The sequence below is a fragment of the Staurois parvus genome, unplaced genomic scaffold, assembly GCF_062004578.1.
Source record: "Staurois parvus isolate SC_StPar_1 unplaced genomic scaffold, SC_StPar_1.0 ptg000682l, whole genome shotgun sequence".
Classification (NCBI taxonomy): Eukaryota; Metazoa; Chordata; class Amphibia; order Anura; family Ranidae; genus Staurois; species Staurois parvus.
In genome coordinates this window covers 8,006,058-8,025,274 of record NW_028318478.1, presented here as the reverse complement: position 1 = coordinate 8,025,274, position 19,217 = coordinate 8,006,058, and the positions used below count along the sequence as shown (strand labels likewise).

The following is a 19,217-nucleotide window of genomic DNA, read 5'->3' as shown; positions in this document are numbered from 1 at the left end:
TATTATACAACCACCTTCTACTGCCAGCGTTCCTGGCTCTGTGACAGCAGGCGGGGGATCGTATCCCCACACCTGCTGTCACAATTTGCGCAGCCATGCTGGGCTCCATACACATTGCCTTATCATTCATTCACAGTTTCCTGTGAATGAAAAGGCTACAAATACCATCAGCCATTGTGGCTGACAGCTTTAGTTCTCAATGAACTTCGAGGATGCTGGTGAGCGCTCTCATAGTTCATTGATTCTTCCTGCCATTCACTAACTGCCCATATGAGAGATACGGGCAGACAGCTTACTGAAGGTCTGCAGGATCCAGGCAATACACTCGCGATCTGCTGATCATTGGTGCAGTGCTTTACAGGCTGCAATGTAAAAAATACATTTATCTGCAAAAAGATGTGCATTTATTATTATTTTTTTTTTCAAAAGGTGAACTTAGCTTTTAAGTAGCCCTTTGCAAAGACACTGTCACTGTGCACTGAATAAGGAAGGTGATAGTGTCTCCTTGGGCTAGAAGATACTAGGGGTTAACTGTTTCTAGAGTTAGGGTTACCTGTTTCTTTACCTAATGCCTATGCTTCTCTGTTGTCAGTGTGCCAAGCACCAAACACTGGTTGGCAGTAAGACAATGCAGGTGTTCCTATCCAATTTAGTAAGAATGTGGATCCAGTTCTGTACCCTATTAGGTTTACCATGCAAATGCCATATTGTTCTTACCAGTTCCTTTTTCTTCATACATTCCATAAGGACAACAAAGAGCTGGTGAGCCTGGTTCCGACTGTAGTTAAATGTTTTCTGAACAGTAACAAGAAGTTGATCACGAAGGGATTCACTGATTATCCTACAAATACACATCAAAGAAAGTAGCCACAGCAATAAACATCTCACAGTTTTATACTCATAAATGCAAGCCATGCTGAGAACTTGCCTTGTGTACATTGAAGCAAAATCTGGCCTCCCCCCCCCCCACCCCCCGGAGGCACACACCTCCTTAAAAGGAGTGGTAAAACATTAGGGGACAGTGCAGGAAAGAAGGTAAGTATTGCAGCAACAGCTACATTTTACTTTTATTAGAGCAGGGCTGCCAGAAAGTTAAAGTGTTATTAAACCCATGACCCTGCATTCACTCTGTCTGGTCTCCCACAGTACACACAACATGGAAGTGCAATTATTTTAGTAAATACAAACTGCTAAATACCTTTTCTCATCAGCAGTTACAGTAATCTTGTGACTTCTATCAGTGTCCAGAAGAGCACTGGTAAAATCTTGTGGGAGGAGTTTTCTTTCTGCTCTAGGAGGATGCAAAACCCCTGATCCTCTGTCTGGACAGTGCTGATTGGCCCTGTGCTGATCACATGCACTCTCCCAAGAAAAAAAACCTCTCTAGCAATACACACTAAACTGAGCATGTGCATGTGACTACGGGTTCAGTCTGTCTTATCAGGTGGACATTTCAACAAGAGGAGGGGCAGAGAAAACAGGACCAAACAGCCTTTTTACACAATGCAGAGGATTAACCCCTTAGGTTCCACACTGAGTATAAGAAGCATGCTGTACTGCATATACAGACTGATTTTACTGTTGTGGGTTTAGTAACACTTTAAAATAAAGTAAAAAGATGTAAATGGACTTTTAGTCTTCGGTCACACCAAATCCGTCTTTCAAATCATGAGACTTCATTTGAAATCAGACGATTTCAAAGTTGGATGTCAGTGTGACTTCAGATGTGACTTGGAAGAAATCTGGGCGACTTCATGCACAGATATCTATGCAAGTGATACCTGAACTTGCAAAAAGGAGTACATGAAGTACTTTCAAAATCGGTGTGACTCCGAGTCAGAATCGCACCGATACGAACGCTTTTATTGTGGACAATAGGGTGCGACTTATCATGCGATTTGAAACTATCACTGGTGTGACTGGGGACCTAAGCACATTTTAGGAGAGAATTTGTAAACTGACCTACACTGCTCTGCAAATTGTACTTGCTGAGCAAAAACAAAGTAACTGTCACCACTGTAAATTTGAACCAATTCCAAAGGCCGTTATTAACATTTTCCCCCCATTTACAGGCAGACCAAGCTGTCCAGTAAAAGTGAAAGCGACTGTTTCATTTGAAAAAGTACAATTCAACACCAACATTATATTCAAGGAGGAAAAGTCTATCCAGCAGGGTCACAGACAGAAAATGACACAAAGACTGTGTGAACTCTGCCTCAATCTATCCAAAACTTAACTTTTGCTGGAGTTAGGCTTCAAGTTACATTCACACCAGGACAATGTTTGCTTTATTTAATATATGGAGCCAAGGGCAGCGCTGTGCAATAACTTATAGCAAGTTATAACTTATAGCAAGTAGTTGGAATCAGGCTTTCCAAAGCAAAACCCCAGTAAAATAAAATAAAAAAAATGTCCTTCCCATATCCCACTTGGAAATGTGTTTTTAAATTCTCCTTAGAAATAACATATCCAGGAGCCTTCTGGCAGATCACAAGATGTTCCTGGCCTTTGTCTTTTTCTCTTTGCAATGGCAATTGTTGGTTTTCAATACTGAAGAGTGCTGGCATTAAGACATCAGGGCTGCTCTCCTCAGTATTGCAGTGTGATCCCAGGCCAATGTAATGATGTACCCCCGAGGGGTGTGTCAATGACAGCCGGAACACACAGGAAATGTGTCAAATGATGTTGACTATCATTCAACCCCGAAGAGGTTTGGTACTGCACCTTGAACAGATAAGTCTCTGGGAGACAGCGCCAGAGAGAAGGTAAGTAGTGCAGAGAAAGCTGATTTATTTTTTAAAGTGCAGAAGTAGTCATTAAAAACATTACTAGCGTTCTGCTTTAACCATATAATGCATGAGTGCACAGGCAATTTTATTATCTCAAACTTTCTAAAAGCTATTGACTACTCACACTCATGGAACAAATGACTCCCGATTTACGAGCTACACAAGCAACATGAATTGGTGATTAATCTTAACCCTAGGTTCACATATATGTGGCCGTGCGGGCTGCGTTCTGCGCGGGCACGAGAGCCCATTCATTTGAATGGACTCCCGTGCCCCGTGACACGCAGGGAAGAAGTTCCTGCACTTCTTCTGAAAACGCAGCCCACACAGGAACCTTGGTTTCCAGTATGGTTGTGATTTCCAGTGCAAGCAGTGCCATTAATTAGAATTAATGGCTCCGGCCTGGTGGTCCGCATTCTACTGTGCGGGCTGCACGGATTTTTGTGCGGATCTGCAGCAGCACCACCCACACATATGTGAACCTAGCAGATTAGAACTAATGGCACCTGCCTGCTGGTCCACATTCCTCTGTGCGTGTGATTTTTCATGTGGATCCACAGCCGCACCACCCGCACCTAGCCTAAATGATGACATAATGTAATTTCTACAATGAAATGCTACTGATTGCTACTACATACCACCTGTGTAGCTCAGCCCACAAGGAGTCATTGGTTCCATCTACTGTATTTATTGTTTGAATGTGACACTTACAGTATACAGTAGCTAAAAATTTCACAGCAGCAAAAATGTGGAAGCAAAATCTACTTCGACTGAACTGAAACATATTAAGTCTTTCATAGGAATAATACAAACAATGGGAGAGAATATGAAATCCTACCCTGCTTCCTCTGAGTACTTGTGTGCAAAAGACAGGATGTCAGAGGCACGTCCACTTCCGTCACAAACTACTACAGGGATGGGGGGTTCTTCTCGCAGGCATTCCAGAACAATGGAGATCACATTTGGACCACCTTCTACAATGAGCGCTACAACAGGCACACCTTGGCCTAATCCTATAATATCAACATAACACATCCACTCTTCACTATTTACAAAGACATCTAAAATCAGCTTATTTAGTATTATAATGCAAAGAGCCATGAAATGCAAAATCACAATATCCAGTCAAAAAGAAATCAGCTGTTAGTGTCTCTTAGGGGCTCATTTAGATGTGCAAAGAAATTTGAGCACATTAACGCATCAAATGCATCAAGATGAGTTAACGGTGCATTTCTGGTGTGTTTTTGATGTGTTTGCGTCACATTAAAAAATGCTTGCCAGATGCCCCATCTGTGTTGTTTTTTTATTGTATGGATTTTTGTATTATCATCTCATATTATCATAATACTTTCTAAATGCATCTTAAATGTGCTCTAATGCCATAGGGGTGTTTGTGACGTTTTTGCAGTGCGTTTTAGCGTGTTTACATTGAAATCAATAGAAGTGTTTAGGAAGTGGCAAAGCCTGGTAAATGACACATGTTGGGTCAGTTTTTATGCAAGGCAACGTGACGCAATGCTAAGGCAACATGTAAACAATACTGGTCGCTGCAATGCACTCCAGTTTGGCAGGCATTCGTGGAGCTTCAAAAATGCTCATGAAACACCTGCTTGTGAGGTTAGTGTAAATTTAGCTCAATACGCAAAGCAATGACAGAGGATTTCTGACTGGTTGGCATAGGTTGCTACATAACATTTTAATATACAAGATCATATATATTACAGAAAATTCTGCTTAGCATGTATGAATAATGCCCATGAACAAATAGGAACATTAAATGCAATAAATACATTTTTTCAGAAACAGTAATGTTTTTAATGATGAGGGTTATGCAGATGCAGGAGATGACAGCTGAGCATCCCTTTGCTGTCCCTGCCTCATTTATATTCCCAGGCATAGGATGACAAAGGGAAACCCATGTGTCACGTTGTCAGGGTCTTCAATAAATACACAAAATTTCTATTAAAGATGGTAAATGTCTTGGAACTATGAATAGCAATCTAAAAAATGATGAAGTATATAATGACAATGAGACTACTGCTTAAACGTTACATAGAACCTCAATGACTAAAAATAAAAAAATATTTTATTGCTTTCTGTAACCCCATTGTAAAGATTTCTCCTAACTTCTTGTCATTGAGATAGGAAGTAAGGTTTGTTTGTCCAATAAGGACACAGGTAGCAATTCAAGCACTTGTTTCTCATAGAGTGGAGAAGGGTTAGAACCTCTGTCAGTTTTATATTGCTGGCTGTGGCCATTCTCCTCATGTCCTTTGTGATGACTATGAAAGGAAGGAAAGGAAAATCTCCCTGCCAAGTTAGGCCTCATTTTAGGCCTCATTCACATGGTGGAAGGGGAATGGTACAAAAATGGCAGTTCAGCCATGGTTTTAAGTATGACACAATGCTTTGATTTTGGGGTGGTATATACTGCTGCAGGTGTGAACAAGCCAGCAATAAAAAGCAGACTAAGGTTTATACCCTTTCCTGTTTATTTTAAACAAAAAAAAAAAGATTTTCATGATAGAAAGGCTTTAAGCTAACAATTGTAGTATTACTCCATTGTAAACTTTTAATGATAGCTAGTGATATCTTTCAAATACATTAAACATTGAAATAGAACCCACATGGAAGAAAAATATATTTGAAATATATTTTAAAAATATTATTCCCAAATATATTGACATACATTTGAAATACTACAATTTTGGCCATATTCAATATATTTCAAAATATATTTCTTATATATACTGCAGGTTGAAATGCATTTTTTATATATTACAAAATATATGAAAAATATTTTTAAAAATGTTTTTTTTAAATATATTCTTTAGATTTTTTTTAACGTACAAAAAAGTCATTTTAACATATATTTTTACAAATATTTGTAAATGCATTCCAAAAATGTAGATTAAATGTATTTTTAAAGACATACAGTATATTTGAAAATGTATTTTTAAAAATATTTATCATATATTTTGTAATAAAAACGCATTTCAACATAAAGTATATATATACATATATATAAATATATTTTGAAATACAGAAATATATTGAATACGTCCAAAATTGTAGTATTTCAAATATATGTCAATATATCTGGGAAGAATATTTTACAAATATATTTAAAATAGATTTTTCTTCCATTTGGGAATATTTTATAACAAGAATGTGAAGTTCCACTAAACAAATTAGCCTAAAGTCTTATGCCTGTAAACCATAAAATGCATGATAACGTTTGTACAACTCATGCATTTTCGAAAGGGCCATTACTGAGTTCTATGAAAACAAGGCAAATGTCTAGCAATGAACTGAAAGCCTCAAAGAAAAATTCCAGTTATGGGTATATATTAATCTAGCATGGACTTTGCATATACAATACCCCCTGAAAACTGGAAATCACTGAAGTAGACACCACTACTCTAGTGATCAGTGATCTCCACTATCTTCTGGATCCCGTGCTGAGCAGCTGTCCTGCTGCATTCTGAACACAGGAGGTTGGTCACTTGGTACCTGCATCATTCAGAAAATACTTTACATTTTCTGAATGAATGCAAATCATTCTCTAATTGGAGGAGGTGGAGAGGAAGGGGGTGATGCCATGCTCTGCACCTCATCCAATCAGAGAATGCTTTGCATACATTGGTCCAAGCTGGACCAATGTAATTAGGTATAAAATATTCATACTTGGAATTATTCTTTTAAAAAAATGTATAGCTATAAGAGGATGTACTGTATGGTCTGTGAACACTTTATAGGGTTCACTTGCTCATTTACACAAGTACCCAAATGATGACTCATGTGGCCTTCAGTGCAGAGAAGTTCAGCTGTTGATCAACCAAACAATAGAATGGAGAAGATGAATGTTGTAAGCAACTTTGACTTTGATCTGATGGTTTCTGTCAGGTGTGGTGCCTGCAATTACAATGTACTGGAAACCAATAAGTTCTCTGAATTATTTCACATCTCAGTGTCTAAAGTATAGGCAGTTTATAAGTGTGAAAGAAAATAAATAAGGATTGGAAAATGGTGCTTGTTGAAAAATCTTGTTCTTTATTGGCACATGTATATAGTAGGAGCACACACAGCATGAATCCATGCATCCATCCTGTTTTTGCCAATGATTCAGGATGTTGGTTCAGTGGTATGGAGAATGTTTCATTTGCATACATAGGCCCAACTGATCATCATTTGAATAGCACAGTGTACATGGGTAATGTTACTGACCCTTTAACTCTCTATATGTTTACTAGATAAAGTGACCACTGAGCATAAAAAACATGAAAGCAAACAAATATGTGGGCATTTTGATTTGCACTTACTAGTATTAATTTTCTGAAGAGATATGTGCTTCTCTAGCTGACGCCGTAACTTGACTTCTGCGCCATATTTTCCAAGCGTGCCATTATCCGCAAGGATGAAATGAGTATGAGTGTTGTTCAGGACAGAAAGTTTACTTAGGGGATTCGACATTGTTTGATAAGGTTTATTTACCTGGTAATTGAACACACATATATCAGTTATGACCTTCTTGTATAAAATAAAATGTAAAAACACGTACAGCTCAATTCAATAAGGAACAACAATTGCTATTGCCATAGCTGACTTTTGTTTTCACCAATAGCAGCCAGCAAGAGCTGAAAATAACAATTACGACAAAGGTTGCTTAAAGAATATGTTACCCCATGTACCTGATATGTGCCTGCTGCACCATGTACTTGTATGAAAAGTATCCTGTTCTCTTGTATTTTTTTATTTTGTGTAAAATTCTTGGTGTTCCTGCCAGTCCCTATGCTTTCCAATTAAAAACTGACCACACTAGACATGAGAACACAGTGTAGTCAGTTTTCTGACTGTACTGGGATCTCAGCCTGCTCTCCTCTAATGATTACACCACGCAGCCATTCACTGGGAAGACCCTTGTGCTGCTGTTTCTCCTCCCCAGCTCTCTAAGCACCATATGCAGCTGAGAACAGAGATTATGTGATTGCTTATAAAAAAAGGAAAAAAAGGTATTTATCATTGTTTTTTAATGTATAAACAAATGTTTTGTCTTTTCTATTTTAAACTTTGGGTTGCTTTACAAGGTGAGGATTTACATATATTTTTACTGTTAAAAGTGAAATTCGGGAAATATGCGAAATCTTCCAGTGGGCTACTAATGCTATCCAGGAAATACAACACTGTAGGTATATGAAAAACATCACTAAATTCACCTTAATCTGAATTGTGTGTCATCCCTAGCAAAATAAGCACACAATGCCCCACATAAAGGTCAGTAGCAGGGCAGAAATTTACATGTACTGAAAGATTCCTGACCTCTTTGGTTTTTGTATCACCAATCACATTCACATTTCTTGTTTAGATTTTAATCTGATTGGTGTTTTAATGTGCATGTGATTTAAATAATCTACAACTTGCACCTAATCTAAACCCTGAAACGTTTTACCCTGTATAGCAAGTCAGAAAAGACAGTTAAGGATAAAACAAAATTTGTTCAATAATAGATATGAGCACAATAAAATGTAATTGCTAGATAAATCTTACACTGGAAATAAATAGAAGATTGTTTGTTAATATCCCCTTTTTTAAAACAACATAATTGTTGTAACCATACTAATTTTTGAATTGATATTAAAAATCTTACATCTTTTCCTATGAGATCTTCTTTGTTTTCTACAATGCCCCAAGGGGCTATACCTATGGCACATATTCGTCCTCTGGACTTGGAAGAATGATCTTTCAATGCATCACCCACATGGCGAATGACACCTGCAACAATGTGAAGTGCAGTAAGGATCATGTGAGATCTAAGATCAGAAAACAAGTCACATGCTAATGATTCAATGGCTATAATAAACCTAAAGATAGCATCTAAATTACCAGTGTTCCAAAAAAGATTCATTGCGTTCTTTTAGCTCTTCGAAAAGGTGGAGACTAAAACATTTGAATGTTCATTGTTATATGAAATGTTTATAAAAAATGAGTTACTCCATGTAAATGTAATATTATTATACGGAATACGCATCATATATCCATGTCTGTATTTGTAAAATGTTTGCTGCAACATCTCCACAAAACAGTTTGCTTACAATGCACCCAAGAGCACAAAGAGAAGCTTCAAAAACTTCAAAATCATTTGGAGTAATGAGACCAAAATTGAAATCTATAGTCACAACTATAAATGCTATGTATGGAGCAGGGGCGGACTGACCATTCGAGCACTCGGGCACTGCCCGAGGGCCCAGGGTCAGTAGGGGGCTCCATGAGATGCTCCTGGTACCTTTCATTGGCTTTTCCATAGGCTTTTTTGGGTGTGGGCGAGGACACAGGGGCCCCATGATCCCCTATTGCCCGGGGGGGCCCCATGAGTTGTCAGTCCGCCCCTGGTATGGAGAGAAGGCAAGAAGGCCTATAAAGGGAAGCACACCAATCTTTACTGTGAAGCATGGTGGTGGATATCTGCCATTTTTGCAGGTAAAAAAATGTGCATTAATTATTTATGTCTGCAAGAGCCTGTAAAGCATTGCACCAGCAATTAGCAGATCGCTTGTGCCATGCAGGTCTCCTGCAGATCTGTCAGTATATCTGCTTGCCCATATGGGATGTATGGGCAAGCAGATATACTGACAGGAAGAATGAATGAACTACCACGGCGCTCCACAGCACCGTGGTAGTTCACTGAGGACTACAAGTCGACAGCCGCTAATGCTGTCGGGACTTGCAGTCTCTCATTCACAGAGGACTGTGAATGAGTGACTTGGCCAGGCAGGCAAAGCCCCACATGGAAAAGTCTTTTTTAGCAGGGAGGAGAAGGTCCCCCGCTAGCTGTCAAAGCAGGGAGCCAGGGGGGATCAGGGGCCGGTCTGATTGTTACACCCTGAATATGGGCGTAACATGTAACATGTTAATAAAGGTGAACTTATCCTTTAAAAATGTTTGGCAAGTTTAGTGCAGCATATTCAAAAGCATTTTGGAAGGCTATGCACACTTGAGCTTTCCAACCAGGGGTGGACTGACCATTTGGAAACGCGGGCACTGCCCGAGGGCCCAGGGTCAGTAGGGGGCCCCATGAGATGCCCCTGGTACCTTTTTCATAGGCTTTTTTGAGTTTGGGCAAGGACACAGGGGCCCCATGATCCCCTATTGCCCGGGGGCCCCATGAGTTGTCAGTCCGCCCCTGTTTCCAACATCAAAATGATTGGAAACATAAGACCAAATAGGTTGTAGACCCTTCAGTGGCTACAGCAGAAAACATGACGATTCTGAAGTGACCATTACAATCTCCTGTCCTCAACAGCATTGGACTACTTTGGGGAGATCTCAAACATGCAGTTCATGCAGGACAACCAAAAAATATACAGGACCTGGAGGCTTTTTGCCAGCTTTTCTACATAAACAAAGGGCTTCATTCACAACTATCACAAAAAAACAACAAATGATAGATTCAAAAAGGGGATATACATATAGTATAGTTTGTATAATGATTGTTCTGCTTTCAGATTTGTAGCTGTTTATGTGACCTGTCTGATCACTGAATCAATCATGTGAAGATGAAGAGGTCTCACCTGTACTGACACCCCCTGTGAATATCCAGGCCCCGGTTGTCATAGCAGCTTTAATTAGTCCTTTCCCAAACACTTGCTTTAGCTTAGGTTGCATTTCAAAATTCTGGAGTCCTCCATGCACAGAGATTAATAGCTTAGGGAGTTCCAACTGCCACTCCTTTACCATGAGGTGAAGCAGAGAATCAGGCTTTGTGTCATAGGATACACGGATGTACTGCAAAAGAACAATTCGATCACTCATCAGTCAAGTATAAAGATCGTAAAATGGGGCTGACTTAAAGTGGTTGTAAACCCTTACATAAACCCAGTGAAGTGACTGGCATACACAGAGATGAAACAAATCCTCCTACATATGTTGTACCTGTCTATCTGCAATAGTCTCTTCTCTGCATCCGTTTAAAGCACTGAATTTACAAAGCTTGTCTGAGAGTTGAAAAAAAGGGGGTGGAGGGCTGAAATTACACTCTGCAGAGAGTGAGGAGAGCTCTGAGAGCTGACTGACGCCCCCCCCCCCCCTTCACGCAGCTCACAGGAACAGAGCTGAGGCTGTCAGTCTGCTAGACCGATTGAAGAATCAGCTCAAGTGAGGACACTGCTGGATCCTTGGACAGGTAAGTGTAAGTCATCAGCTTCAGTATTTGTAGCTGCAGACTTTAAATATTTTTTTTTGGGGGGGGCAGGAGCCAGAACTTGGCTTTAAGGGTAGATTTACTAAAACTGAAGCACTCATAATCTGGTGCCGCTGCATATAGTAGCCAATCAGCTTCTAACTTTAAGCTTTGGCAATAAAACCTGGAAGCTGATTGGTTTCTATGCAAGGTTGCACTAGATTTTGTACTCTCAAGTTTTAGTAAATAACCCCCATTGTGCTCTTAATAGAAACAAGTACACACTATAGAGGGGTATGCTTTGTCCATATTTCATGTCTGATATTTAAAAGCACTTAAATAAATGGATATAATATGTTTACATTGCAAAGTGGATTTTCACTTAACTGAGTGAATGAGGTAAAAGTCGTGCTGACTTTATCCAGTCATGTACAAGAAAAAAACGAACTTTTTTTCCCATTTTCCTTGGTGATTGGGTATCCTTTGCATAAGTATTCTTTTTTGTTTTTTATTTTGTTAATAAATGTGTCTGCTTATATTAAAAAAAATTGCAGGCTTTGGCTGTTAATGAATGTAAACAAAGAATAGAAAGTTTCAGGTAACATCTTAGGCCCCTTTCATGCAGGGTGGACCGACACCGGATCTGCTTGCTCAGTGGGGGATCTGTCCACTGATTCTTGCTCAGCAAGTGGATGACAGGTCCGTGTTTACTCCACTTATGCTGAGCAGACATAGACACAGCCCTCTGTTCTGTATGGGCTGTCAGATGGAAATGAACCACCTGTCCATTTCCATCTGCCTGTCATCCGATCCAATCCACCAAACGGGTGGGGAACAGATCCTCATCTGTCTGTTTTTAGTGGACAGGATCGGATCAGATGCAGGCGGGTTTAAATGGACACATACATGTCCAATCACATCTGCTACTACATAGAGAGCAATGGAGTGTCAGATCTGATCCATTTGAAAAACGGACAGGCAGACCTGATCGGTCCGCTCATGTTAAAGGGGCCTTAGCGGTAGCCAGCTGGAATCTATGTTATCAATTGCCAATGTACTGGAGCAGTGCATTAAAAGCAAAAGGGATGGAGGGACCCAGCCATTGGACAAAGCTCAAAGCCTAAGGGGAATAAAATTATTAGGTGGTGCAATCCATTCTATAGGCCAAATAGCACTGTTAAGCAGTCTGATAATATATTTTGCTGCTACTAAACTCAGAAATTACAGGCACCAACTCTAATTGTTTATACTTTATGGCTACTTGGGATTTCCTCTCATCTACTTAATCATAACTATGAATTTATGGAAATCAACTGAACATTTTGATCTATTTGCAATTTTGCCCCAAAAAATAAAACATAATAGGCCTCATTTCTCTAAGTTTCTGGAGTAATAGAAAACACATACATACTTTCAGAGAGCTTATTATATGAGGTCCCGTATAACTTCAAAGCATAGAACTTCCATAAAGAACTTACCATGGCTTTGTTGGAGTGTCCACCTCCTTGAAACTCTAAGATTCCATAAGCATCTGTAGGGTTCAGCTGTGTGTGTTTACTAATAGACCATTTCTCAGGCACAGCTTCCAACTGCTTGTTGTCCTCTCCATTTTTGTTAGCTATAGCATTTTGAGGAACTGGGATATGCTGAGTAATAAGCTGACCACAGTAACATCTGAAAGTATTACAACAGCATTATATGAGTACTGAATCACATGTGCATTTACACTTTGTGTGTTTATATATAACAAGCTTAGGTAACCTATGACTCTTAAATTCTTGCTTAACTCTTGTGACAAGTGCTAAATTATCAATACAATAGTTAAACTGCTATTTAAGGATATAGAATTGTCATAAAGTGTAGAATATTTTAAAAACGTAGTAGTCACCGGCTAACATTAAAGTGAATTCAGTTTATTAAACTCAAAAGCAACAATTTATCAAATTGCAGCTTACCATTTCTTACATGCAATTAGTGCCTTTATTTTCTATTTTAGACTTTCTTTCTTCTGTTTTCATCTTATGATTCAGCCAGTAAGTCTGTTGTTTTTCAAGAGCACAAGCTCTCCAGCGGAATGTATCAGTTACAGATGATGAGATGAGACAAACCATTTAACACTAGAAGGTGTGTTTACAATCAGCTTTTATTTATTTATGTAAAATTGTTATCCCAAAAGAAAAAAAAACTGTTTGCTTTAACTGCTTTATAAGTGAGAGCTGGAGTTTGGCATCAATTGGTTAGTACTTAAATCTGCTAGTACATCTAACACTCCCCTCACCCCAGACTGACAATGCTGCTGTCCAAAGGTGCCTCCTCTGCTTCTTCATCCAGAGTGAGGGCACTCTAATACAGGAGGTGTGCTACTGGCCAGATCACCAGGCGAGAACAGAAGGGAAAAAGCCTAAAAAAGAAAATGAATGCAGCCACCACATCTGCAATGGTAAGCTGCAATATATTACAAATTTGGTTTTTGGGTTTAATATAGCTTTCAACCTATGTAATAGTATTAATTATTCACAGACTGGTAAAAGTATGCAACTCTAGAATTTAAGTAATACATGCTTGGAAAGCACCCACATTGCTTGTTGTCTGATGTGTAATTTTTACTGTTAAGCACAAAAAAGCACTACAAGGGCTAAGTGTTAAAAGCTAAATTTAGCTCTTTTTATTTTTTTTTAACTAATCACGGTTTCACCATTCAGACAACAAACTTTATAACATTCTCTACCACTTCCCATCTCCCACCTCTGAGTTGAATGTCAGCCAGCATCATTTAACCCTTTGTTGTGAGCCTAGGCTGTCATGGACATGCCCACTGGGGGTATATAATTACACTGGACTGGACAGTACTGCAGCACTGAATAGCACCTATACCTATCTATGGGAGCATGGTTTGATGCAACAGTAAGGACCTGCCAGGCAAGAGGTGACCAGACTGGCCAGAAGGCAGGTGGAATTAAGGTACGGTATGCATTTAGGAAAACAAAATAGGTGTGGGGGAGAGGGGGGGACTGGAAAGCAGGAGCCAGGAGATACCTTTTGAGCAGTAACACAATCTGCTTTAGGTTTGTATGTTATATTTATATTTGAGTGTGTTTCCTCAATCCTGAAAACTGCTAATTGGTTAAATGGCTGCCAGTCAAAACTGGACGCAGTAGACACACCGGTGTAACAATAGACACTGCTATAGGCGAAGCAGGCTACTTTAGGGATGCTGGAGGCAAATTAAATATAGAAAATGTGCATGCATGTGAAGATACATATATATATATATATATATATTAGAGGTTGGAGAGAATACTGTTGACACTGACCCTGTATCCTTGTGTAGTCTCTAGTAGCAGAGTTGATGTGTTGACTTCAGATATAGAGGGGGAGTCTTCAGGATCTCTACTAGTCATAGATCCCCCTTTCTTTTGGTGCAGTAAGCGGCATTTGTGCAAACATTTTAACTTTTATTGGTCTCAAATTACTGCTGCAGCTCCTAGTCATCTCTAAAATTCACACTATTTACCTAATGCATCCTTCTTCAGGCTATAAAGAGTGTCTCCTCAGCTAGAAACGTATAAGACAACTGAATTTCTGTTTCTAAAAATCCAGAGTTTAAAGAAGTTTATATGACGGTTATAGAGCAATCATGTGCAGGATAGTATAAAACATTGGCTAGCATATAACTGGTTGTTATGTTGCTTTGAACCGAGGTACAGATTATTCCAATAGATATTTTATCACTGGATCTCTATGTCCTTGCTCTAGAATTGTCTATTGATTAGCTTGCTGTATTGGCTTACCTATATCCATCTCTGTTTTTTTTTTTAGCAAATAAAGAATGTTAAATAAATAAATAAATAAACAACCATAGTTGTTTTTATTGCTCCTACAACTCTACTGTTTATAGACTGACTACTAGATAACCACTTTCAAGACTTGCTTGCTGGGGTGGTGAAATGGCTTACAGTTTACACTAGAGCCCTGAGATCTAAGATGCAATTCTTCTCTTCCCCGTCAACATATCCCCAGTACTGGGCCCTAATAGTGTACTAACTATGTTGACAGCTATTCTGCTGCTTGTACTTGATGTTAACCTTGATGTTAACTTCAATGACAGTGTTGACACTTCCAGGTCCTAAAGAGAGAGGTCACTGGGGACCCCACGAAAATTTTGCTATGGGTCCCAGTAAGCTATAGTTGAGCACCTGATTAGACAGTAAGCTGCTCCAGGGGCTGGGACTGATATGCCTAGTTAAAAATTCCCTGCACCACACTGTGGAAAAACTGTCAACATTATATGAAAGAATAGAACACTTTTTATAATAGCAGAATCACATGAAGGGCTTAGGCTAGGTTCCCACTATTGCGGGTGATGGAGCATGTGTAAATCACGTGCATTCCCACACCCGCAGGCACCCACAGCTCTCAGACACATGGGGGTTCCATAAATTTTTAATGGCACCCCCATGCATCTGAAAATGCAGAGCGTTAGGGCATGCCTAGTAGAGAAGGGCAATGAACCCCTGTATTGGGAAGAAAGATAACTGATTTATTAGAGATGATCAATTCATCAGCCCCTACAGGGTATGGTAGTGTTTCTCAAAATGTTTTCAGTCAAGGCACCCCTTAAAATTTTAAACAGTCCTGAGGCACCCTTTAAAATTATAGACAATCTTGAGGCACCCCATTCTAAAATGGGGTGCCTCTATGCTGTCCATACATTTAAAAGGGCAACGCATTCTAAAATGTTAAAAACCATTCTAATAGTTTTATATAACGCAGCAACATCCATGCGTGCAGAACACCCAACATTAGAGGTGATTTATTCATCCAAATCAAATACACCTTTGCACACTGGTACTGACTAGTATTCCAGTGTTTCTCTTCTCCCTCAGTTTTTCATAATCACTGAGCTAATGTGACCCCAGCACTGATGGAGAGGGGCAAGGGGAGGATCAAACTAGGAAGCTGTGCAGGCAGCTGACATCCTCCTTATCAACTGATGTTGTTGGTTGTCAGGACGCCGGCGGCTAGAAGGTCGTAATGGTGCACAATGGAAACCTGTGACTTTGTGTAACTAAAAGGCAGGCTTGTTCCATCCACTGGCTTGTATACAGGTTTTGGGAAATTTTTAGACATTTTGCCAAGACGCCCTTGAAGAAACCTCAAGGCACCCTGGTTGGGAAAGGCTGTATTAGTGCATTCTCTGTCCTGTTTGCTGTATTTTCTCTTGTTGATATACAGATGAGTGAGAATGGGATTTATTTTGGAAAAGGTAGAGGACATCATCACCATTACCAGCACAAAAGAACACAGAGAACCAAGACTAACCAGCTAGTGTATCTTGTATTGGCTGATAATTACAGTAATGGTTTTTTTTAAAACTATTGCTAGAAGGCATTATTGTGTAAATTAGAAAAAAATCAAGCATCTGACCACTTGTTACAAACAATAGCTCCACATTTCCTTCAATCCAGTTTCTCTAGTTTTATATATCTGCCAATTTACAGCAAATATGAATAGTATAAACAAGCCATTAGCAACTCATTTGCAAGTATTAGCAGTTTAAATACAGCATAATGTATAAAGCTTTTAATTATTAAAATAAAGTACACACTTGCAAAAATGCCCAGAAACCAGCATCGTAAATCATTTATTAGTTCTAAGAATCTGTAAACCGTAGAGAAGGGTTGCTTTAATAGAAAATAAATGCATATGATTAAATACTGTACATAACTAAATGAGTTCTGCCCCCTTCATCTCTTGCTGCATTTTTATATAGATTAATACAGATTTGTAAAGCAACCTTTATTAACACATACATATAAAAAACACATGAAGAGTCACCTGTTGCTGTCTTTGCTGTTGGCAACTATGTAGATGCATTCTCTTTTGAAAAATGTCTTTTCTATCCAAGCCTTTTGACCCTAGGACCAAAAAAAAAGAATTTTCAGTTATTAACATGTTTGTTCTGAGACCATTGAAAGCCTATAGAATGTTGCAAGTGTATGTAAAACCTAGTAAACATATCATTAAAAACCTTTTATTATATCTGATCCATGCAGAAAAAAAGGTGTTTGTCAACAATTCACAGGCGTCCTATGTTCTGTTCTTTCTGCCTGTTATTTCAAAAGGTTTATTTAGACCTTTTAGGTAATATTTTAGGACTACAAGTCAATTAGTGCCTATTCTTTGAAGATGAAAATAGTTGGAGTGGTTGAGTAGTTTAGCAAAAGAAAATTGGCAGGGCTGACACCACTCGGTCCACAGAAGTGTTGTCATCTCACAATAGGATATTAAAAGGTAAGTGCATTTCTGGTAGACCCACTAGTATTTTTATATACTTGAAGGGTCTTTAACGGGATAAAACATGGGGAAATTGGGATGAATTACAGAACTGTATTGCATATGTTTTTTTGTTTTTTTTAATTTTGCTTTGCATATACTTTGCGAAACACTGCATTCAACAGTCAGTATGGATCAGTTGGATTTTTAAAAGCTATGCCATCTATTTCCCATTGTATATGTAAGTGAATATTTGAATCCATATATGTGCACTATGTATATTTTTATGCAATATGCAACTTTATGCAATCACTAATTCTAATTCAGTGCTAACACATCTAAAGATAATTTCCCTTATTCACATGATCTGTGTACATTTACAAATGTATACCCATTTAATATCTTCAGATTATGAATCTCTAGACAATCTATCCCTAGTATTCCCAAACTCCCCAACTCTCACTCTTGAAATAGTTGGATCTGCAAGAATTTGTGGCTCTTTGTCTTTTTGTTTGTATATTTAAAAAAATGATTTGTCTTTTTGTTTGTACATTTTTTAAAGTGTCCCTGTCAGCTGATGATCACTTATTTAAAAAAAATGGTAGCCCTATAAACAAGATTATCTACACTATCTTTTCTGGTGGGCCATGTCTTTAAATTCTGCTGCTTTACCAATCCCCGGCTGCTACAGGTATTTCATACTTTCTGATGGGTTAAATAACTGCTCCCCCCACCTCATACTGTATTTCAATCTCCTGGCTTCTACACACTTCAGGAGCCAGTAGTAGAGGCCACTGTACATGGTGAGAGAAACCCACCTGAAAGGAATGAGGAATAGTAGCTGCCCAGGGAGCAGCAAAGTGGTGCCATTTTGAAACATAGTCCTCTGGAAAGGTATGTATAGATGCTTTGCCTTACAGGGCTGACCTTTTCTTTTTTATATACATGACTCTGTGGTGACAGCATCATTTTAAGAAATCAAACTAGATGAGCGTAACTTTCCCAATGCTAAGTAAAAAAAATACAACCGCAGTACCTTGCTAAAAATGGCATCCCTGAGGGCCCCTTAATACTTATGCATGCATTAATGAATGTACATTTTTTTTTCATTGAGGTGCACTACATTAAGTAAATTAAGTTTTAACAGACTTAGCAAATCCTGCACATTAATGAACTGGTACTGTTTACATTCATTTCCAATCCTACCTGCATGCTTGGGCAATAAAAGTCCATGGTGATTCATGCACCAAAAAAGTGATGATTCATATCTGGCTGCATTCTTACATCTACATGTACTTGTAGTGCTTTCAGTATTGTAATAGTACCTACATAGTTTACCACACTATATAACTAAATGTGTATTCATTGCGCACTGTGTTGAAGCTTATCCCATAATAAAAAACATGATTTATCAGAACATTAATAAAATGAATGCAGTATGTTTCCAGCATTTTGGAGCAAATAGATATATTACTTAACTGTTGCTTCTATTAATCATATGTAAGATGGGAAAATGTGAAACATCAAATAGCCCTACATTGTTATAGAATTAATAAAAACCAAATAAAAGATTTTTTTTAATGTAAAACATATCTTACTAATACGTTTGGGTTTATTCTAATGGATTGCTAAAGCAGATTTACAGAGCATTTCAAGATCACAGAGAGACTTAGAGAGAAACTCAAAGAACACAACACCCAAGACGAAAGAGCACAAAAAACATCCCAGGCAAAAAACGTTGATTAGTCTATGTGTGCATGGACACATAGGATAACACGCTGGGGGGTTTACTAGCTGTACGTCAAGTGTGCATGAGGGCTTAAGATAGGGATTCCTAAAACTTTGGTCAGAGTTCTCATTTTTAGCTGCATCTCCAAGGCAAGACGTGAAGGGAAATTTCCCCACTAGAACACAGACAGCAAAAAATAACCTGACAGGAGTTATAATTTTTTCCTATTCTATCCAAAACTAAAAGT

At 38.7% G+C, this 19,217-nt stretch overlaps 1 protein-coding gene across 1 annotated transcript in view; it reads right to left on the bottom strand.

Annotated features, from left to right (window-relative positions):
• The window catches only part of TRPM1 (transient receptor potential cation channel subfamily M member 1), a 224,436-nt gene that overhangs the window by 104,103 nt on the left and 101,116 nt on the right, over positions 1-19,217 (bottom strand). The window contains exons 2-8 of the mRNA XM_089652440.1: positions 16,804-16,883; positions 12,444-12,639; positions 10,358-10,571; positions 8,437-8,561; positions 7,112-7,283; positions 3,628-3,802; positions 718-841 (exon numbers count right to left, since the gene is read on the bottom strand). Of these exons, the coding sequence (XP_089508566.1) occupies positions 718-841; positions 3,628-3,802; positions 7,112-7,283; positions 8,437-8,561; positions 10,358-10,571; positions 12,444-12,639; positions 16,804-16,883 (1,086 nt within the window). The remainder of the gene's footprint in view (positions 1-717; positions 842-3,627; positions 3,803-7,111; positions 7,284-8,436; positions 8,562-10,357; positions 10,572-12,443; positions 12,640-16,803; positions 16,884-19,217) is intronic.